Here is a 24,302-nt window from a genome sequence, read left to right on the forward strand (position 1 = left end):
GGGAGGAAAAAGTATGTGAACCTTTGGACTTAATAACTGGTTGACCCTCCTTTGGCAGCAATAACCTCAACCAAACGTTTCCTGTAGTTGCAGATCAGACCTGCACAACGATCTGGAGTCATTTTGGACCACTCCTCTTCACAAAACTGTTTCAGTGTAGCAGTATTCTTGGGATGTCTGGTGTGAATCGCTCTCTTAAGGTCATGCCACAGCATTTCAATGGGGTTGAGGTCAGGACTCTGACTGGGCCACTCCAGAAGGCGTATTCTGTGCTGTTGCAGCCATTGTTTTGTTGAATGACTTGTATGCTTTGGGTCATTGTCCTGTTGCATCACCCATCCTCTGCGGAGCTTCAGTTGGCGGACAGATGGTCGTACGTTTTCTTGCAAAATGTCTTGATAAACTCTGGAATTCATTTTCCCATCAATGACAACAATCCGTCCAGCCCTGAGGCAGCAAAGCAGCCCCAAACCATGATGCTCCCTCCGCCATGTTTCACAGTGGGGATGAGGTTTTGATGTTGGTGTGCTGTGCCTTTTTTTCTCCACACATAGTGTTGTGTGTTCTTCCCAAACAACTCAATCTTGGTTTCATCTGTCCTCAGTATATTCTGCCAGTAGTGCTGTGGAACATCCAGGTGCTCTTTTGCAAACTTCAAACGTGCTGCAATCTTCTTTTTGGCCAGCAATGGCTTCCTCCGTGGTGTCCTCCCATGTACTCCATTCTTGTTTCATGTTCTCCTTATTGTAGATGTGTCAACAAAAATGTTAGCATGTGCCAGAGATTTCTGTAGGTCTTTAGCTGACACTCTGGGATTCTTCTTTCCCTCATGCAGCATTCTGCGCTGTGCTCTTGCAGTCATTTTTACAGGACGACCACGCCTAGGGAGAGTAGCAACAGTGCTAAACTTTCTCCATTTGTAGACAGTCTGTCTTACCGTGGACACATGAACATCAAGGCTCAAGGAGATACTTTTGTAACCCTTTCCAGCTTCATGCAAGTCAACAATTCTTGATGGTAGGTCTTCTAAGAGCTCTTTTCTGCGAGGCATGGTTCACATCAGACAGTGCTTCTTGAAACCAGTAAACCCAAAACAGGTGTCAGCAACACATCCAATATCATCCCACTGATTGGAGTCAAGGTTGGCTCACTCCTGGCTCCAATTAGCTCTGGGAGAAGTCATTAAGCTAGGGCCTCACATACTTTTTCCTCCCTGCACTGTGAATGTTTACATGTTATGTGCAATTAAACCATGGCAACATCTAATGTTTGTGTAGTATTATGTTCAGCAGACTGTGTTCTTCTATTGTTGTGACTTAGATGACGTTCAGAGCACATTTTATGCCCAATTCATGCAAAACTCCACGGAATCCCAAGGGGTTCACATACTTTTTCTTGCAACTGTACATGCCATTCACTGACCCCCCCCCCTCCTATACACGCCACCCCCAGTATACCATCCCACCTCCTGTATACAGAATGTCTCATCCCCAGTATACACACCACCCCATCCCCGGTATACGCACCATCCCACCCCATCCCCGGTATATGCACCATCCCACCCCCATACTACAATCAGTATACACACCATCCCACCCCCATCCCCAGTATACACACCATCCCACCCCCATACTACAATCAGTATACACACCATCCCACCCCCATCCCCAGTATACACACCATCCCACCCCCATACTACAATCAGTATACACACCATCCCACCCCCATCCCCAGTATACACACCATCCCACCCCCATACTACAATCAGTATACACACCATCCCACCCCCATACTACAATCAGTATACACACCATCCCACCCCCATACTACAATCAGTATACACACCATCCCACCCCCATACTACAATCAGTATACACACCATCCCACCCCCATACTACAATCAGTATACACACCATCCCACCCCCATACTACAATCAGTATACACACCATCCCACCCCCATCCCCAGTATACACACCATCCCACCCCCATACTACAATCAGTATACACACCATCCCACCCCCATACTACAATCAGTATACACACCATCCCACCCCCATACTACAATCAGTATACACACCATCCCACCCCCATACTACAATCAGTATACACACCATCCCATCCCATCCCCAGTATACACACCATCCCACCCCATACTACAATCAGTGTACACACCATCCCACCCCATCCCCGGTATACACACCATCCCACCCCATCCCCAGTATACACACCATCCCACCCCCATACTACAATCAGTATACACACCATCCCACCCCATACTACAATCAGTATACACACCATCCCACCCCCATCCCCAGTATACACACCATCCCACCCCCATACTACAATCAGTATACACACCATCCCACCCCATACTACAATCAGTATACACACCATCCCACCCCCATACTACAATCAGTATACACACCATCCCACCCCCATACTACAATCAGTATACACACCATCCCACCCCCATCCCCAGTATACACACCATCCCACCCCATACTACAATCAGTATACACACCATCCCACCCCATCCCCGGTATACACACCATCCCACCCCCATACTACAATCAGTATACACACCATCCCACCCCCATACTACAATCAGTATACACACCATCCCACCCCCATACTACAATCAGTATACACACCATCCACCCCCATCCCCGCTATACACACCATCCCACCCCCATACTACAATCAGTATACACACCATCCCACCCCCATACTACAATCAGTATACACACCATCCCACCCCCATACTACAATCAGTATACACACCATCCCACCCCATCCCCGGTATACACACCATCCCACCCCATCCCCGGTATACACACCATCCCACCCCCATACTACAATCAGTATACACACCATCCCACCCCATCCCCAGTATACACACCATCCCACCCCCATACTACAATCAGTATACACACCATCCCACCCCCATACTACAATCAGTATACACACCATCCCACCCCATCCCCAGTATACACACCATCCCACCCCATCCCCGCTATACACACCATCCCACCCCCATACTACAATCAGTATACACACCATCCCACCCCCATACTACAATCAGTATACACACCATCCCACCCCATCCCCGGTATACACACCATCCCACCCCCATACTACAATCAGTATACACACCATCCCACCCCATCCCCAGTATACACACCATCCCACCCCCATACTACAATCAGTATACACACCATCCCTACCCCACCCCCGGTATACACACCATCCCTACCCCATTATAAACACACATATACTCTGAGCAATACAAATATACCCCCACCTTCCCTTTCACTATTGTTATATGGTCTTCCTGTATGGAGTCAATCTTTGATCTCTATGTGGCCCTAGAAGAGGCGGGGCCCCTGGTCGCTGTGACCATCTCTGGCTCGGATCTAAACTGAAAAGGCTCTTCTATAGACACCACACCACTCGGGGGATCTGAGCGGGTCCGTGGTCCTGTTTCTCCTGATCACATAGTCCTTGTCTTCTTCAGCTTGTTCAGATGACTGAGGTAGTTTCTTCCTCCCACTCCTGAGGCATTCTACTTGCTCCATCCCCAGGTCTGTGGTATGGTCCTTCCGAACACACAGTTCTCTCCACATCAGGGGCCCCACCACTAGAGGTTTCTTGCCTTGACTTCATTCCTGGATGATATGGAAAGGATTGTACTCAAGTGAAATGTCCATTCAAAGCCTTGGAAACTGTCCCTCCTTAACCAGTAGGAGGAGGTCCCTGTGCCCCCTCGGAATGATAGCTTCCTGCTGCAGGTGATCTGCTAGGGACAGATTATGTGGAGAGGACCTAGTAGAACCTCTTCTCCAGGAAATCGGCCCTCCCTCCTTGGCTGACCAACATTCTTCTGGGGAAGGTCTCCAAAATGCCTTCCCTTCCCCAGCCCCTGTGTAGACCTGGAAACGTTTTCCCTTGTGTTAGGTTCCCTCTGGAAAGTGTTCCTTCTGTGGGTGGTTCCCAGTGATTTTTCTGTTGCCCACATCTGGTTGTGGTTCCTTTCTGTCCTGCGGGGGGCATTTGTTGTCGTTTCGGCTGTTTTTGTTGGGTTTTGGGTGGTCAGCTTCTCACTCTGGGGGGTGACTTTCTGCATCCTGGTCTGGAACATCAGATTTCTCCACAGTTGTATCGTAATTGTTGTGTTTTCCGGATCCCTCCGTCTGGAAGGGGTCCCACCCTTCATATTCTGGTGTGGGCCTTCAGGCAGCTTCTGGGTGCAGCCGGTCCCCAGTCCACCATGTGAGGCCTGTTAGGTGGACCGCTTTTCAACGTCCCACAATCTCTGAACTCCTGTATCCCTCAATGGGAGAGATTGTTACTATAAAATCCTTTTCTTGGGGTTCATTGTGGGACACCCCACTGGACTTGGTGTTCATGACCTTACGACTGCTCTATCACCAGACTGAGGCATGCTGGGTAGAGAAGGGGTTATACAGATGTTTCTGGCTGCCAGTGCCAAATCCTCCTGTAGATGGCAGTATAACCCAACCGTGTCCCTCAGTGGACTCCAAGGCTGGGATGTTCTGGTTGGATGTATGTTGTAGGTCACATGGGATGCAGAGCATTGGGTGTGGGCTCCGGGGGTGTACACTCCCTCCTTGTACTGACTACTACACCATGTCTGGAATGAGGTCTGGAAAGTGTTGTAATAGCAATGATTATAACCACCTCCCCCTCCCCCGCACTGACTCTTCTCTATATATGGAGATGTCAGGAATCCTGGGATGTGTGCAACCATCCACCCCGGCCTCCCGTATTCTGTGTCATTGGAAATGTCCGGGACCCCTGCCTTCCTATATACTGTGTATATGGAGATGTCCGGGACCCCTGCCTTCCTATATACTGTGTATACTGTGTATATGGAGATGTCCGGGACCCCTGCCTTCCTATATACTGTGTATACTGTGTATATGGAGATGTCCAGGACCCCTGCCTTCCTATATACTGTGTATATGGAGATGTCCAGGACCCCTGCCTTCCTATATACTGTGTATATGGAGATGTCCAGGACCCCTGCCTTCCTATATACTGTGTATATGGAGATGTCCGGGACCCCTGCCTTCTTATATACTGTGTATATGGAGATGTCCGGGACCCCTGCCTTCCTATATACTGTGTATATGGAGATGTCCGGGACCCCTGCCTTCCTATATACTGTGTATACTGTGTGTATGGAGATGTCCGGGACCCCTGCCTTCATATATACTGTGTATATGGAGATGTCCGGAACCCCTGCCTTCCTATATACTGTGTATATGGAGATGTCCAGGACCCCTGCCTTCCTATATACTGTGTATATGGAGATGTCCGGAACCCCTGCCTTCTTATATACTGTGTATACTGTGTATATGGAGATGTCCAGGACCCCTGCCTTCCTATATACTGTGTATACTGTGTATATGGAGATGTCCAGGACCCCTGCCTTCCTATATACTGTGTATATGGAGATGTCCAGGACCCCTGCCTTCTTATATACTGTGTATATGGAGATGTCCAGGACCCCTGCCTTCCTATATACTGTGTATATGGAGATGTCCAGGACCCCTGCCTTCCTATATACTGTGTATATGGAGATGTCCAGGACCCCTGCCTTCCTATATACTGTGTATACTGTGTATATGGAGATGTCCGGGACCCCTGCCTTCCTATATACTGTGTATATGGAGATGTCCGGAACCCCTGCCTTCTTATATACTGTGTATATGGAGATGTCCGGGACCCCTGCCTTCCTATATACTGTGTATATGGAGATGTCCGGAACCCCTGCCTTCTTATATACTGTGTATATGGAGATGTCCGGAACCCCTGCCTTCCTATATACTGTGTATATGGAGATGTCCGGGACCCCTGCCTTCCTATATACTGTGTATATGGAGATGTCCGGAACCCCTGCCTTCTTATATACTGTGTATATGGAGATGTCCGGAACCCCTGCCTTCCTATATACTGTGTATATGGAGATGTCCGGAACCCCTGCCTTTGTATATACTGTGTATATGGAAATGTCCGGAACCCCTGCCTTCTTATATACTGTGTATATGGAGATGTCCGGGACCCCTGCCTTTGTATATACTGTGTATATGGAAATGTCCGGAACCCCTGCCTTCTTATATACTGTGTATATGGAGATGTCCGGAACCCCTGCCTTTGTATATACTGTGTATATGGAAATGTCTGGAACCCCTGCCTTCCTATATACTGTGTATATGGAGATGTCCAGGACCCCTGCCTTACTATATACTGTGTATACTGTGTATATGGAGATGTCCAGGACCCCTGCCTTCCTATATACTGTGTATATGGAGATGTCCGGGACCCCTGCCTTCCTATATACTGTGTATACTGTGTATATGGAGATGTCCGGGACCCCGCCTTCAAATATTTGTGTATATGGAGATGTATGTATATGTGGATGTGTGTACACCCCCTGTATGTGTGTACACCCCCTGTATGTGTGTACACCCCCTGTACATGTATGTGGATGTGTGTACACCCCCTGTATGTGGATGTGTGTACACCCCCTGTATGTGGATGTGTGTACACCCCCTGTATGTGGATGTGTGTACACCCCCTGTATGTGGTTGTGTGTACACCCCCTGTATGTGGATGTGTGTACACCCCCTGTATGTGGATGTGTGTACACCCCCTGTATGTGTATGTATATGTGGATGTGTGTACACCCCCTGTATGTGTATGTATATGTGGATGTGTGTACACCCCCTGTACATGTATGTGGATGTGTGTACACCCCCTGTATGTGTATGTATATGTGGATGTGTGTACACCCCCTGTACATGTATGTGGATGTGTGTACACCCCCTGTATGTGGATGTGTGTACACCCCCTGTATGTGGATGTGTGTACACCCCCTGTACATGTATGTGGATGTGTGTACACCCCCTGTACATGTATGTGGATGTGTGTACACCCCCTGTATGTGGTTGTGTGTACACCCCCTGTATGTGGATGTGTGTACACCCCCTGTATGTGGATGTGTGTACACCCCCTGTATGTGTATGTATATGTGGATGTGTGTACACCCCCTGTATGTGTATGTATATGTGGATGTGTGTACACCCCCTGTACATGTATGTGGATGTGTGTACACCCCCTGTATGTGTATCTAGTCCCTGCACATTTGATTTCATTGTATTTTAGTGATTGGAGTGATCTGGTCCTGGTATGGTGTGTAACACAAATGTGTCCCTCCACAGATTGTCCCATTAGAATAGTTCCCCCACCCCCGAGCAGCCATGGTGGCGCTGTCGTTGAAGATCAGTATCGGCAATGTGGTGAAGACGATGCAGTTTGAGCCGTCCACCATGATCTATGACGCCTGTCGCATGATACGGGAGCGGGTGCCGGAGGCGCAGATCGGACAGCGTGAGTCGGGGTTTTCATATTCTGTTTTTGAATCGTCCATTAGGGGGTGCAGGCTGAGTATTCAGGTACTCGGGGCTATGCCGCTGCCGCCCTGCAGTCACTGGAAGAGGGACTTTAGTTCTGCCGGGTGTACGACCCGTTCTTGCATGGTACCAGCTACAGTTCCTGGGAGTGGGAGGGGTTATATAGGGAGGTCTCTGGTGGGAGTGGGAGGGGTTATATAGGGAGATCTCTGCTGGGAGTGGGAGGGGTTATATAGGGAGGTCTCTAGTGGGAGGGGTTATATAGGGAGATCTCTGCTGGGAGTGGGAGGGGTTACAGTCAGGTCCATAAATATTGGGACATGGACACAATTCTAACATTTTTGGCTCTATACACCACAATGGATCTGAAATGAAACAAACAAGATGTGCTTTAACTGCAGACTGTCAGCTTTAATTTCAGGGTATTTACATCCAAATCAGGTGAACGGTGTAGGAATGACAACAGTTTGCATATGTGCCTCCCACTTGTTAAGGGACCAAAAGTAATGGGACAATTGGCTTCTCAGCTGTTCCATGGCCAGGTGTGTGTTATTCCCTCATTATCCCAATTACAATGAGCAGATAAAAGGTCCAGAGTTCATTTCAAGTGTGCTATTTGCATTTGGAATCTGTTGCTGTCAATTCTCAAGATGAGATCCAAAGAGCTGTCACTATCAGTGAAGCCATCATTAGGCTGAAAACACAAAACAAACCCATCAGAGAGATAGCAAAAACATTAGGCGTGGCCAAAACAACTGTTTGGAACATTCTTAAAAAGAAGGAACGCACCGGTGAGCTCAGCAACACCAAAAGACCCGGAAGACCATGGAAAACAACTGTGGTGGATGAGCGAAGAATTCTTTCCCTGGTGAAGAAAACACCCTTCACAACAGTTGGCCAGATCAAGAACACTCTCCAGGAGGTAGGTGTATGTGTGTCAAAGTCACCAATCAAGAGAAGACTTCACCAGAGTGAATACAGAGGGTTCACCACAAGATGGAAACCATTGGTGAGCCTCAAACACAGGAAGGCCAGATTAGAGTTTGCCAAACGACATGTAAAAAAGCCTTCACAGTTCTGGAACAACATCCTATGGACAGATGAGACCGACATCAACTTGTACCAGAGTGATGGGAAGAGAAGAGTATGGAGAAGGAACTGCTCATGGTCCTCAGCATACCACCTCATCAGTGATCATGGTGGTGGTAGTGTCATGGCGTGGGCATGTATGGCTGCCAATGGAACTGCTTCTCTTGTATTTATTGATGATGTGACTGCTGACAGAAGCAGCCGGATGAATTGTGAAGTGTTTCGGGAATATTATCGGCTCATATTCAGCCAAATGCTTCACAACTCATTGGACGCTTCACAGTGCAGATGGACAATGACCCAAAGCAGACTGCAAAAGACACCAAAGAAGTGGAATGTTCTGCAATGGCCAATCACCTGACCTGAATCCGATTGAGCATTTCACTTGCTGAAGACAAAACTGAAGGGAAAATGCCCCAAGAACAAGCAGGAACTGAAGACAGTTGCAGTAAAGGCCTGGCAGAGCATCACCAGGGATGACACCCAGCGTCTGGGGATGTCTATGCGTTCCACACTTCAGGCTGTCATTGACTGCAGAGGATTTGTAACCAAGTATTAAAAAGTGAAAGTTTGATTTATGATTATTATTCTGTCCCATTACTTTTGGTCCCTTAACAAGTGGGAGGCACCTATGCAAACTGTTGTCATTCCTACACCGTTCACCTGATTTGGATGTAAATACCCTCAAATTAAAGCTGACAGTCTGCAGTTAAAGTACATCTTGTTCATTTCATTTCACATCCATTGTGGTGTATAGAGCCAAAAATGTTAGAATTGTGTCCATGTCCCAATATTTATGGACCTGACTGTATGTAGGTCTCTGCGGAGAGTGGGAGGGGTTATATAGGGAAGTCTCTGCTGGGAGTGGGAGGGGTTATATAGGGAGGTCTCTGCTGGGAGTGGGAAGGGGTTTACAGTGGTTTTCCTGGGGAGGAGGGTATATAATGGAGGGGACTCACTGGGAACATAGATGGGGGTGAGTGGAGGTTTCTGTGATGGAGGGGACTCACTGGGAACATAGATGGGGGTAAGGGAGGGTCTGTGATGGAGGGGACTCACTGGGAACATACATGGGGGTGGGGGGAGGGTCTGTGATGGAGGGGAATCACTGGGAACATACATGGGGGTGGGGGGAGTGTCTGCGATGGAGGGGACTCACTGGGAACATACATGGGGGTGGGGGGAGTGTCTGCGATGGAGGGGACTCACTGGGAACATACATGGGGGTAAGGGAGGGTCTGTGATGGAGGGGAATCACTGGGAACATAGATGGGGGGGGGACGGTCTATGATGGAAGGAACTCACTGGGAACATGCTGGGATGCAGCTGTCACTCTCCTGTCTTCCTTTTTTCTGCAGCGAATGATTTTGGTCTGTTTTTATCGGACGAGGATCCCAAGAAAGGAATCTGGCTGGAGGCGGGGAAAGCGCTTGATTATTACATGTTACGCAATGGGGTAAGGACATCCAGGGGCAGACTTGTCAGTTTTTTGTATACTCTTCTGAATTTTCTGTCCTGACAGCGGTGTGTTGTCATGTGACCTGCCCGACAGGGGTGTGGTGACGTCATCTGCTTGTGTCCTGCCTCCGTGTCATGTGATACAAGCGTGTGTGTTTTCTCAGGACACCTTGGAGTACAGGAAGAAGCAGCGACCTCTGAAGATCCGCATGTTGGATGGGACAGTGAAAACCGTCATGGTGGATGACTCCAAGACAATGAGCGACCTTCTTATGACCATCTGTGCCCGGATTGGTGAGATCTCACAAATAGCTGATTGGTTCATTGCTGACAACCTCTAATAGATCCCATGTAATCTGACATACAGTGAGGAACAGAAGTATTTGAACCCCCTGCGATGATGCAAGTTCTCCCACTTCTCCATCATGGAGGGTCTGACATTCACATTGCAGGGGATTCCCACTCTGAGGACAGAATTCAGGAGATCACATTGCAGGGGATTCCCACTCTTGAGGACAGAATTCAGGAGATCACATTGTATGATTTGTAAAGAATGTATTTGTCTCGCACGGCTGAACAGAAGTATTTGAACCCCTGAGAAACAGCAAGAATTCTGCCTCTCAAAGACCTGTTACTGCCCCTTTATAAAGCCCCCCTCTACTCCACTCATTCATCTCACTTAGTAGCCCCTGTCTGAGCTCTATAGACCCCTGTCCACCCCACAGTCAGTCAGACGCCAACTACAAGACAAATACATTCTTTACAAATCATACAATGTGATCTCCTGAATTCTGTCCTCAGAGTGGGAATCCCCTGCAATGTGATCTCCTGAATTCTGTCCTCAGAGTGGGAATCCCCTGCAATGTGATCTCCTGAATTCTGTCCTCAGAGTGGGAATCCCCTGCAATGTGATCTCCTGAATTCTGTCCTCAGAGTGGGAATCCCCTGCAATGTGAATATCAGACCCTCCATGATGGAGAAGTGGGAGAACTTGCAGAATTGCAGGGGGTTCAAATACTTCTGTTCCTCACTGTATATCCTCTGATAGATCCCATGTATCCTGACATATCTCCTCTGATAGATCCCGTGTATCCTGACATATCTCCTCTGATAGATCCCGTGTATCCTGACATATCTCCTCTGATAGATCCCATGTATCCTGACATATCTCCTCTGATAGATCCCGTGTATCCTGACATATCTCCTCTGATAGATCCCGTGTATCCTGACATATCTCCTCTGATAGATCCCGTGTATCCTGACATATCTCCTCTGATAGATCCCGTGTCATGTGACAATTTTGATATAATAGATCCCTTCATTCTGACCTCTCATTGATAGATCCAGAGTGTTCTGTTATGTGTAGTGTGCTGGATCTGATGAGATCTATAATATCCCATGAGATCTAGTGGAATCATACAGATATAAGGCGGCCATAGACAGCGGGCTAAGCAGAAAAGAGCAGACTCCTCCATCCACACTGAAATGAGGTGTATGGAGGAATCCCTCTGCCTGCTGGAACATTGCTTTCTGACAGCAGGAGCCGGCGCTGTCACAGAACACCAATCAGAAGCTGCTGCTGCTGGTCGTCTACAGTCTTTCCACATGTCCCTTCCATAGAAGATGATAAAACGATCGTCTTGTGTATAGCAGAGACAACCACACTCATCAGATCTCAGGCCGTCCCCGCTGACCCTGCCGACCTTCAGTCTATGGCCAGCTTAGATCAGTTTGGTGATTTGTTATCCGGTATATCGGGGTTGGTTCCTCTTCTGCACTGTACAGATCACCAGGAGAGGAATGCCCCCGGATGAGCTCATTCCTGCCGAGCATTGTGTGTCACCATCCCGGGTATTTATATCTGAACGAGCCACCTGTGTCTGAAGCGCTCAGTGTCATACGGTTACATTGTGTGTTATTTATACCCTGTGCACCCAATGCACTGCTGTACTGGCTGTATACACTCTATATACTGCCCTGAACCACCTCTTGTCCTGGGGAGTTGTACTGCCATGAGGCAGGTTGAAAGGATTCTCTTCAAACCTAGAATAAAGGGCATAAAAGTCAGTGCTATGGGTGAGCTGCTGTAACCCTGAAAGGCACCAATAACCTCCTGAGACAAAATAATATAATAAGGTGCAGCGCTAAAATGATGTAAATCTCAATATAATAAAGTGCAATACAATGATGGGAAACGATCTTAATATGATATAAAGTGCAAGTAGTGCCTAATTCACGTTACAATTCAATCAGCAAGGCAAATGCATCCAGTGACTACGGTGTAAATGCACATCCATCAAAGTGCAAATAGTGCCTATAAGGCGATAAAGTCCATATATCAATCACTGAATAAACATGAAGCTTCAGATATAAGTGATCCTTAGTGAGTCTTCCGGTGATAAATAAATAGAATTACACACTCACCAGATGCGTAATACCATCACACGTTTGAGAATTATTATATCTCAGTGGGTCAGCTGGATCATCATATGGACATCTCTACTCTGGTATGGACTCCCCTCTGGGCCATCATTGGGATGCAGTACCTTTCACCTCTTCTTGCAGTACGCTCTGTGGGTGGTGAGGCTCATCAAGAGCCCCAAGAAGGGATGCCAGAATAATGTGATACTGCTTCAAAGGTTTTGTTGATCCATTCACAGGTAAATGACAAACGTAAAGGTAAATCACAGACTGACTTTGCAGGCACACCCCCTATGAGTATGTGCTAGAGCACGAAACGTGTAAGGGAGGAGCTGCAGCTTCCTGGAGTCATACCGCTGAGGCCCCTGCTGGTCCGGCGGCCATCTCTACCTTCATCTTATGGCCACATATGATGATCCACTTTATATGATATTAAGATCGTTTCCCATCATTGTATTGCACTTTATATCATATTAAGATCGTTTCCCATCATTGTATTGCACTTTATAATATTGAGATTTACATCATTTTAGCGCTGCACCTTATTATGTTATTTTCTCTTCAAACCTGTTCGTGGTACGAAAGCCCAGCGGGGGTTATTCCTCTTATTCTGGACTTAAAATCTCTCAACAAATTCCTTCAAATTCCAAAATTTTGCATGGAATCTGCTAGGCTGGTAAAAGCCTCCCTGAGGCGGGAAGAATATCTTCCAGTCTTCTCTTCACAAGAAATATTTGGCTCCGGTCCTGGATACATCCTAAGCAGAAAATAAAATCCTGACTTTGAGATCGAAGAGACATCCCACAATGAGTCTCTGCATGAGAGCTCTAGGCCTCATGGTAGCCTCCTTTGAGGCTGTACCATTTGCCAAAGTTTAAGACCTCTCCATCACAACATTTTGTGGCCCTTGAACATACAGGATCCTTCTCTTGTCCTACCCATGATCCTGCCAATCTACAAAAGGAATTCCCTAACTTGGCTCTCCATCCAGTCTTAACAATATGGAAGTTTTTCCTTCCTTATCCCTGGTGAGTGATAACAGATGCCATAGACCTCACACTCTCCGATGGCCCTTACACTCTCCAATGGCCCTTACACCCTCTGATGGACCTCACAATCTCTGATGGACTTTGATAGACCTCACACTCTCCGATGGCCCTTACACTCTCCGATGGACCTTACACTCTACAATGGACCTCACTCTATCCAATAGACTTCACACTCTGCGATGGACCTCAGTAGACCTCATGCTATCTGATAGACCTCACACCCTCCGACAGACCTCACACTCTCCGATGGATCTCACACTCTCCGATGGATCTCACACTCTCCGATGGATCTCACACTCTCCGATGGATCTCACACTCTCCGATGGACCTTAATAGACCTCATGCTATCCAATAGACCTCACACCCTCCGATAGACCTCACACTCTCCGATAGACCTCACACTCTCCGATAGACCTCACACTCTCCGATAGACCTCACACCCTCCGATAGACCTCACACTCTCCGATGGATCTTAATAGACCTCATGCTATCCAATAGACCTCACACCCTCCGATAGACCTCACACTCTCCGATAGACCTCACACCCTCCGATAGACCTCACACTCTCCGATGGACCTTAATAGACCTCATGCTATCCAATAGACCTCACACACTCTGATAGATCTCACACTCTCCGATGGACATCACACTCTCCAATGGACCTTAATAGACCTCACACCGTCCGATGGACCTTAATAGACCTCGCACCATCCGATGGACCTCGCACTCTCGGGTGGACCTAGCACTCTCAGGTGGACCTAGCACTCTCGGGTGGACCTAGCACTCTCGGGTGGAACTAGCACTCTCGGGTGGACCTAGCACTCTCGGGTGGACCTAGCACTCTCGGGTGGACCTAGCACTCTCGGGTGGACCTAGCACTCTCGGGTGGACCTAGCACTCTCGGGTGGACCTCGCACTCTCGGGTGGACCTCGCACTCTCGGGTGGACCTCGCACTCTCGGGTGGACCTCGCACTCTCCGGTGGACCTAGCACTCTCCGGTGGACCTAGCACTCTCGGGTGGACCTAGCACTCTCGGGTGGACCTAGCACTCTCGGGTGGACCTCGCACTCTCGGGTGGACCTCGCACTCTCGGGTGGACCTCGCACTCTCGGGTGGACCTCGCACTCTCGGGTGGACCTCGCACTCTCGGGTGGACCTCGCACTCTCGGGTGGACCTCGCACTCTCGGGTGGACCTCGCACCCTCCGATGGACCTCACACTCTCGGAGAGACCTCACACTCTCGGATGGACCTCACACCCTCCGTTGGACCTCACACCCTCCTTTGGACTTCACAGTCCCGAGCACAAATCTCCTCCTGTGCTTTTATGTACCGATTTTACCAGATCGGTTGGAGTTTCCTGGGCTTTCCGGCATCAGGCCTCTGTATCCTGGTTGTGTAAAGCCACCACCTGGTCCTTCATACTTTTTCAAAGTTCTACCAGGTGGATGTCCAACCTTCTGCAGATGCAGTTTTCAGCGACAAGGCTCTTTCTCTGATGTTGGATCTGTTCACCCTTGTTGTTTGGAAGAGCTCTGTTTGCCTGGTTGTTGCACACCCTTCTCATTCATTGCTTGGTGATGTCCCAGGGTTTATGGTTTGTTTACCTGTGTCCTGTACTGTGCGATGACGATCAGAGAAAGTTTGCCTTACCTGTAAATTCCATATCATGGAGTACAGTACAGGACACAGGGCACCCTCTCTTCCATTTCTTCATTTGCTCTGCATTGCTTGGAGTGGTAGAGGGTTATAGGAGAGAGGTCCAGGGGGTGTGTCTTACCACCTAAAGGTTCAAGCCTATAATCCAGAGTGTGAGGGTACTTTGTGTCCTGTGCTGTTCTCCAAGACATGGACTTTACAGGTAGGTCATAATTCCTCCCCTATTGGTTATGAGATCTCTACATTACATTTACAGTAACAATAGACTGTTGTCGGTCCTGACCATAGATGGTCGTCTTGTATTTTTCTTGTTTTCTTCTTGTATCATCTGATGGATACAGCATGGTGACTCCGGGGGGGAGGCAGATGGCTTGTGGTCTCTCCTCATACGTTCTTCTCTCCGCAGGTATCACCAACTACGATGAATATTCTCTGGTGCGGGAAGTGTTTGAGGAGAAGAAGGAAGAGGTGACTGGAACCCTGAAACGAGACAAAACCCTTCTCCGAGATGACAAGAAAATGGAGAAACTGAAACAGAAGCTTCACACAGATGATGAGTGTAAGCTGCATGAATATTGGAATGAGAGGAGGTGAAGGTGGGAGGAGCTGGGAACTCCAATATAGACACCTCAGTGTTGAAGTCCCTGGAGATAGAAGAAGCCGCTTGGTATTTCAGCCCACCTGTAACCCCCAGAAAAGGGTGTATGTGGCTGATGTTTCAGTTGTATTGATGATTGGTGATGTGTGTGGTGATGATTTTCCTTCATTCAGTGAATTGGCTGGACCCGGGGCGGACGTTAAGAGAACAAGGTGTAGATGAAAATGAGACTCTTCTTCTGAGACGGAAATTCTTCTATTCTGACCAGAATGTCGATTCCAGGGACCCTGTTCAGCTCAATCTCCTCTATGTACAGGTACCTACCTCCTATGTCTAACTACCTCTGTGATCCCTCTGATGTTGGGTGTATGTAACGGTCTCTACTACTTACCTACCTACCCCTGTCACTCCTTGTACTAACCGCCCTTGGTGTCCTCCACATTCCCTGTTTTCCAGGCTCGGGATGACATTCTGAATGGCTCTCATCCTGTCTCCTTCGATAAAGCCTGTGAGTTTGCTGGCTACCAATGCCTGGTGCAGTTTGGACCCCATAATGAGATGAAGCACAAGCCAGGCTTCTTGGAGTGAGTATGGAGTAGGGGAGGAAGGGGGGGTGGGGGTTGCGGGCCTTCGACTCAGTTACTAGAAGTGGGAGAGGGAGTACAGTTCACCTGAGACAGGATTAGGGTTGTGCTCAGTGTCTTCCACCCAATGGGAAGGACCTCATATATGTACCTACCTCTCTGACACCTGTCTCTAGTGCTCACTGCAGTCCTCCTCCCTTCTGTCCCTCCAAGAAGAAGCCACACTCTGATGTCAGCCTCTTCCTGCCCCCCAGGAGACACCCAACTGTGGTTCCTCTCCCTTCCCGAAGAAGCCCCACTCTGGTGGTCACCCCTTTCTGCCTCCCAGGACACACCCAACTGTGGTTCCCCTCCCTTCCAGAAGACACCCAACTCGGGTCCCTTCAGTAAGAGAGGACTGGCTCTGGCCTCCTTCCGTGAAGACAGGCCCCACTCTGGTTGTTCTGTACTTCTGATGATTGGATCATCGGTGGGGTCCTGTCCCTCTGATGATTGGATCATCGGTGGGGTCCTGTACCTCTGATGTTTGGATCATCGGTGGGGTCCTGTCCCTCTGATGATTGGATCATCGGTGGGGTCCTGTCCCTCTGATGATTGGATCATCGGTGGGGTCCTGTCCCTCTGATGATTGGATCATCGGTGGGGTCCTGTCCCTCTGATGATTGGATCATCGGTGGGGTCCTGTCCCTCTGATGATTGGATCATCGGTGGGGTCCTGTCCCTCTGATGATTGGATCATCGGTGGGGTCCTGTCCCTCTGATGATTGGATCATCGGTGGGGTCCTGTCCCTCTGATGATTGGATCATCGGTGGGGTCCTGTCCCTCTGATGATTGGATCATCGGTGGGGTCGTGTCCCTCTGATGATTGGATCATCGGTGGGGTCCTGTCCCTCTGATGATTGGATCATCGGTGGGGTCCTGTCCCTCTGATGATTGGATCATCGGTGGGGTCCTATCCCACTTATGATTGGATCATCGTTGGGGTCCTATCCCACTGATGATTGGATCATCGGTGGGGCCCTGTCCCTCTGATGATTAGATCATTGTTGGGGTCCTGTCCCTCTGATGATTGGACCATTGGTGGGGTCCTGTCCCGCTGATGATTGGACCACCGGTGGGGTCCTGTCCCTCTGATGATTGGATCATTGGTGGGGTCCTGTCCCGTTGATGATTGGACCATTGGTGGGGTCCTGTCCCGTTGATGATTGGACCATTGGTGGGGTCCTGTCCCGCTGATGATTGGACCATTGGTGGGGTCCTGTCCCGCTGATGATTGGATGATTGCCTTCCATCGCCCTGCTCATAGACGGTAGCGATTTGGATCTGTGTGTCAGTGGGACCGGTCCAGTCTGCTGGACTCGTTTTGTGTAACAATCAGTGAAGGTGGACTGTACATGGATATGATTGTGAAATCCAGAGTTTTTAACGTGACATCTGATGCCACTTTTCCTGCAGCCTGAAGGATTTTCTGCCGAAAGAATACATCAAACAGAAGGGGGAGCGCAAGATCTTCCTGGTGAGTAGGCGGAGCATGTGTACACAGCACGGTATAGATGCCCTGTGTGGGCAGAGCTCACAGTATATGGCCACACCTCCATCAGTTCCACCCGGGTATAATATAATGAGTGGATTAGTGTATACGACATACATGTATGTACAGTGGATATAAAAAGTCTTCACACCCCCCCGGGTAAAATGTCAGATTTCTGTGATGTAAAAAAATGAGACAAAGATAAATCATTTCAGAACTTTTTCCACCTTTAATGTGACCTATAAACTTCAGGGGGGAAGTAAACCTAAAACACTAAAATAATGTTGTTGCATAAGTGTGCACGCCCTCTTATAATTGGGGATGTCGCGGTGTTCAGAATGAAGCAATAACATCCACAATCATGGTAAATAGGAGTCAGTACTCACCCGCCATCATTTACAGTGCCTCTGATTAACCCCAAATAAAGTTCAGCTGTTCTAGTCGGTCTTTCCTGACATTTTCTTAGTCGCATCCTACAGCAAAAGCCGTGGTCCGTAGAGAGCTTCCAATTATCAGAGGGATCTCATTGCTAAAAGGTATCAGTCAGGAGAAGGGGACAAAAGAAAAAGGCATTAGATATCCCATGGAACACAGTGAAGACAGTCATCATCAAGTGGAGGAAATATGGTGCAACAGTGACGTCACCAACAGTGACGTCACCAACAGTGACGTCACCAACAGTGACGTCACCAACAGTGACCTCACCAACAGTGACCTCACCAACAGTGACCTCACCAACAGTGACATCACCAACAGCGACATCCCTAACAGCGACGTCGCCAACAGCGACGTCCCCAACAGTGACGTCCCCAACAGCGATGTCCCCAACAGCGACGTCCCCAACAGCGACGTCCCCAACAGCGATGTCCCCAACAGCGACGTCCCCAACAGCGACGTCCCCAACAGTGACATTACTAAGAAGTGGACGTCCCTCCAAAATGGAGGAAAAGACGAGAAGAAAACTGGTGTGGGAGGTGGCCAAGATGTCTGCAGCAACGAGAAAGGAGCTGCAGGAATATGTGTCAAGTCCTGGCTGTGTGGTCCATGTGACACCAATCTCCCGTGTTCTTCATATGTTGGGCTATGGGGGAGAGTGGAAGACGGAAGACTGTTCTTACCATGAAAACCATCCAAGCCCGGCTACATTCTGTAATAACACATATGAAGTCTCCCAGGATCATGTGGGAAATGTGTTCTGGTCCGATGGAACCAAGGATGGACTATTGGCCAGAATTCCAAAAGATATGTTTGGCGTAAAAACAAGACATGACCAAAAGAACCCCATACCCACTGTGAAGCATGGTGGTGGCAGCATCATGCTTTTGGGCTGTTTTCCTTCAGCTGGAACTGGGGCCTTAGTCCAGGTGGAGGGAATTATGAACAGCTCCAAATCCCGGTCAATATCGGCACAAAATCTTCCGGCTTCTGCTAGAAAGATGAACATGAAGAGGAACTTCATCTTTCAGCATGACAACCACCCAAAGCATCCATCCAAATCCACCAAGGAATGGCTTCACCAGGAGAAGATGGAAAGTTCTGGAATAGCCCAGCCAGAGCCCAGACCTGAATCCGATGGAAGATCTGTGGGGGGATCTGAAGAGGGCTGTGCGCAGGAGATGACACACAATCTGACAGATATGGAAGAGCGGACAAATATTGCCAAGTCAGGATGTGCCGTGCTGATAGACTCCTCCCCAAACAGACTGAGTGCCGGAATCACATCAAAAGGGCATCACCAAAGGATTAGTGTACGGGTGTGAACACTTATGCAACCAGATTATTTTAGTTTTTTATGTTTACCTCCCCCCACCTAAAAGATTTCAGTTTGTTGTTCAGCCGAGTTGTACGGTCTATAGGTCACATTAAAGGGGGAAAAGTTCTGAAATGATTGATCTCTGTCTTATTTTATTACATCCCAGACACCGGACATTGTAACGGGTGTGAAGACTTTATATCCACTGTAGAAGGGAATACAGGAGCCGTGTGTGCTCCTCACTGCATCTCATACCCAACCCCCGACCTCTCTCCTCATTGGGGAGAATGTTCTCATTGGGTGATAACCAGGAATGTCACCCCTATGCTATTCCCCAGTATGCTATACCCCAGATACTATATACATGGGGGGGGGGGGGCAGCCTGCAGCCCCATGGGGTCATCTAGTCACATGAGTCCACATAAGATCCGTCCATCCATGTAAGATTCCTCCATCCATGTAAGATCCGTCCATCCATGTAAGATTCCTCCATCCATGTAAGATCCGTCCATCCATGTAAGATCCGTCCATCCATGTAAGATCCGTCCATGTAAGATTTGTCCATCCATGTAAGATCCGTCCATCCATGTAAGATCCGTCCATGTAAGATCCGTCCATCCATGTAAGATTCCTCCATCCATGTAAGATCCGTCCATCCATGTAAGATTCCTCCATCCATGTAAGATCCCTCCATGTAAGATTTGTCCATCCATGTAAGATCCGTCCATCCATGTAAGATCCGTCCATCCATGTAAGATCCGTCCATCCATGTAAGATTCCTCCATCCATGTAAGATCCCTCCATCCATGTAAGATCCCTCCATCCATGTAAGATCCCTCCATCCATGTAAGATCCCTCCATCCATGTAAGATCCCTCCATCCATGTAAGATTCCTCCATCCATGTAAGATCCGTCCATCCATGTAAGATCCCTCCATCCATGTAAGATTCCTCCGTCCATCCGTGTAAGATCCGTCCATCCGTGTAAGATCCGTCCATCCGTGTAAGATCCCTCCATCCGTGTAAGATTCCTCCATCCGTGTAAGATTCCTCCATCCATGTAAGATCCGTCCATGTAAGATTCCTCCGTCCATGTAAGATTCCTCCGTCCATGTAAGATCCGTCCGTCCATGTAAGATCCGTCCGTCCATGTAAGATTCCTCCATGTAAGATCCGTCCGTCCATGTAAGATCCCTCCGTCCATGTAAGATCCCTCCGTCCATGTAAGATCCCTCCGTCCATGTAAGATCCCTCCGTCCATGTAAGATTCCTCCGTCCATGTAAGATCCCTCCGTCCATGTAAGATCCCTCCGTCCATGTAAGATCCCTCCGTCCATGTAAAATCCGTCCGTCCATGTAAGATCCCTCCGTCCATGTAAGATCCGTCCGTCCATGTAAGATCCCTCCGTCCATGTAAGATCCCTCCGTCCATGTAAAATCCGTCCATCCATGTAAGATTTGTCCGTCCATGTAAGATCCCTCCGTCCATGTAAGATTCGTCCATCCATATAGGATCCATCCATCCATATAAGATCCATCCATCCATATAAGATCCATCCATCCATATAGGATCCATCCATTCATATAGGATCCATCCATCCATATAAGATCCATATTGGATCCATCCATCCATATAGGATCCATCCATCCATATAGGATCCATCCATCCATATAGGATCCATCCATATAAGATCCATCCATCCATATTGGATCCATCCATCCATATAAGATCCATATTGGATCCATCCATCCATATAGGATCCATCCATCCATATAAGATCCATATAGGATCCATCCATCCATATAAGATCCATATTGGATCCATCCATCCATATAGGATCCATCCATCCATATAAGATCCATATTGGATCCATCCATCCATATAGGATCCATCCATCCATATAAGATCCATATTGGATCCATCCATCCATATAAGATCCATATTGGATCCATCCATCCATATTGGATCCATCCAACCATATAGGATCCATCTATCCATATAGGATCCATCCATCCATATTGGATCCATCCATCCATATAGGATCCATCCATCCATATAGGATCCATCCATCCATATAGGATCCATCCATCCATATAGGATCCATCCATCCATCCATATAGGATCCATCCATCCATATAGGATCCATCCATCCATATAGGATCCATCCATCCATATAAGATCCATCCATCCATATAGGATCCATCCATCCATATAGGATCCATCCATCCATATAGGATCCATCAGTGTGGATGACAGGTATACGACCGTCCTCTCTTGTAGGCTCACAAGAATTGCGGAAATATGAGTGAAATTGAAGCCAAGGTGCGATACGTGAAGCTGGCCCGGTCCCTGAAGACATACGGTGTGTCCTTCTTCCTGGTGAAGGTGAGCAGGGAAGGTGCTGCTCTGGAATTGTCCCTGTACTTTGTTTTTTTTGGTGGAGGCTGGTTTTCAGATTGGGCTTCCTTGTTTTTCTCAGTTTGGAGGTGTCCTAATTCGTGTAAATCTCGTCTGTTGTCTTCCTGCAGGAAAAGATGAAAGGGAAGAACAAGCTGGTTCCTCGTCTGTTGGGGATCACTAAGGAATGTGTGATGAGGGTGGATGAGAAGACCAAGGAGGTGATCCAGGAGTGGAACCTCACCAACATCAAACGTTGGGCCGCCTCTCCGAAGAGCTTCACACTGGTGAGATCTCAATCTGCTTACACCCATGTGTGTTGTGGGCGTATTCCTGACTGTGCTGATGGGGGGTCCTTTCCTGTCTTAGGACTTTGGAGACTATCAGGATGGATATTACTCAGTGCAGACCACAGAAGGAGAGCAGATTGCCCAGCTCATTGCCGGATACATCGATATCATTCTCAAGAAGGTAAGAAACTATCTTTCTCTGTCATTTGCAGACACAGGCCGCCCAGCTCAGCCTTGGGGTCCTTCAAAAGCCTGGCTCATTCTTGGGGTCTTCAAGTAGCCCAGCTCAGCTGTGGAATCCTCTAGTAGCCCGGCTCAGCTTTCGGATTCTATAGTAGCTTGACTCGGCCTTGGGCCTCCCAGAGTCTGGCTGAGCCTTGAGGTTCTTCAGTAGCCCATCTTAACCTTAGGGTCCTCCATTATCCTGGCTCAGCTTTGGGGTTCTTCAGTAGTCAGGCTAAGTCTTGGGGTTCTCCAGTAGTCAGGCTAAGTCTTGGGGTTCTCCAGTAGTCAGGCTCAATCTTGGGGTTCTCCATTAGCCCAGCTTCGCTTTGAGCTCTTCTAGCTCAAATCCCTAGAAAGATGTCACTTCCTCCTACCATAGCCTACCTCCGCTTTGGGCTCCTCTAGCTCAGGTCTTTGGAGTGATGTCACCTCACAGAGCCTCAAATGTATCCTCCGTCCACTCATAGCACCAACAATGGGACATGTTCTTTAAATTTCCCTAGGCTAAGGGCCTCTACAGGGGAAAGCCTTGGACCTCCTGCTACATACAATGCACCTCTGTTCTACTACAATTAACAGTCTGTTGTCTCCATTTTTCTCTGGTTAGAAAAAGAGTAAAGACCACTTTGGTTTGGAGGGAGATGAAGAATCGACCATGTTGGAGGACTCTGTGTCACCCAAGAAGTAAGATGTCCCCCCTGAAGACGGGACTCCTATTTCTGTTCCTTTTTATTGTCATTTCTGGGGCCCTTCCATAATGAATGTGGCTCCTTGTTCTGCGAGGAAGCTCTGCGGGAAAATAAAAATGTCCCCACCCTGGTGGTCTCCTTTCCTAGATGGAAACCGGATCAGGGGAGGGAAATTATCTGCAAACATTTTGAATGAAAAAAAAAAACAAAAACAATTGGCAGAAATCCACCGTCATGTGACCTCTGGACACTATTATTTGTATATTGGGGTATTTGGTTTGTTTCTGTACCTGCCCCTTCCTGGAGAGAAGTCCTCCCAATTATATTCAGGCCATCAAAATACGAGACCACTGAGCCGTCATATGATGAAAGGTTATATTTCAGGTTTGGGGACCTCTGAGACGTCATATGATGGGATGGAAGGTTATATTTCAGGTTTGGGGACCTCTGAGACGTCATATGATGGGATGGAAGGTTATAATTCAGGTTTGGGGACCTCTGGGCTGTCATATGATGGGATGGAAGGTTATAATTCAGGTTTGGGGACCTCTGAGACGTCATATGATGGGATGGAAGGTTATAATTCAGGTTTGGGGACCTCTGAGACGTCATATGATGGGATGGAAGGTTATAATTCAGGTTTGGGGACCTCTGAGACGTCATATGATGGGATGGAAGGTTATATTTCAGGTTTGGGGACCTCTGAGACGTCATATGATGGGATGGAAGGTTATAATTCAGGTTTGGGGACCTCTGGGCTGTCATATGATGGGATGGAAGGTTATAATTCAGGTTTGGGGACCTCTGAGACGTCATATGATGGGATGGAAGGTTATAATTCAGGTTTGGGGACCTCTGAGACGTCATATGATGGGATGGAAGGTTATAATTCAGGTTTGGGGACCTCTGGGCTGTCATATGATGGGATGGAAGGTTATAATTCAGGTTTGGGGACCTCTGAGACGTCATATGATGGGATGGAAGGTTATAATTCAGGTTTGGGGACCTCTGAGACGTCATATGATGGGATGGAAGGTTATAATTCAGGTTTGGGGACCTCTGAGAAGTCATATGATGGGATGGAAGGTTATAATTCAGGTTTGGGGACCTCTGAGACGTCA

The 24,302-nt window shown here is 48.2% G+C and overlaps 1 protein-coding gene across 1 annotated transcript in view; it reads left to right on the forward strand.

Moving 5' to 3' along the window:
* LOC149428417 (talin-1-like) overlaps positions 1 to 24,302 on the forward strand; it is a gene marked incomplete at its 3' end in the record, with an annotated part of 143,341 nt that overhangs the window by 29,661 nt on the left and 89,378 nt on the right. The window contains 11 exon segments of the mRNA XM_089667438.1: positions 7,246 to 7,414; positions 9,885 to 9,982; positions 10,149 to 10,278; positions 15,520 to 15,672; positions 15,885 to 16,027; positions 16,168 to 16,295; positions 17,752 to 17,812; positions 21,861 to 21,965; positions 22,109 to 22,264; positions 22,347 to 22,448; positions 23,100 to 23,176. Of these exon segments, the coding sequence (XP_089523564.1) occupies positions 7,285 to 7,414; positions 9,885 to 9,982; positions 10,149 to 10,278; positions 15,520 to 15,672; positions 15,885 to 16,027; positions 16,168 to 16,295; positions 17,752 to 17,812; positions 21,861 to 21,965; positions 22,109 to 22,264; positions 22,347 to 22,448; positions 23,100 to 23,176 (1,283 nt within the window).

The sequence above is a fragment of the Staurois parvus genome, unplaced genomic scaffold, assembly GCF_062004578.1.
Source record: "Staurois parvus isolate SC_StPar_1 unplaced genomic scaffold, SC_StPar_1.0 ptg003253l, whole genome shotgun sequence".
Taxonomy (NCBI): Eukaryota; Metazoa; Chordata; class Amphibia; order Anura; family Ranidae; genus Staurois; species Staurois parvus.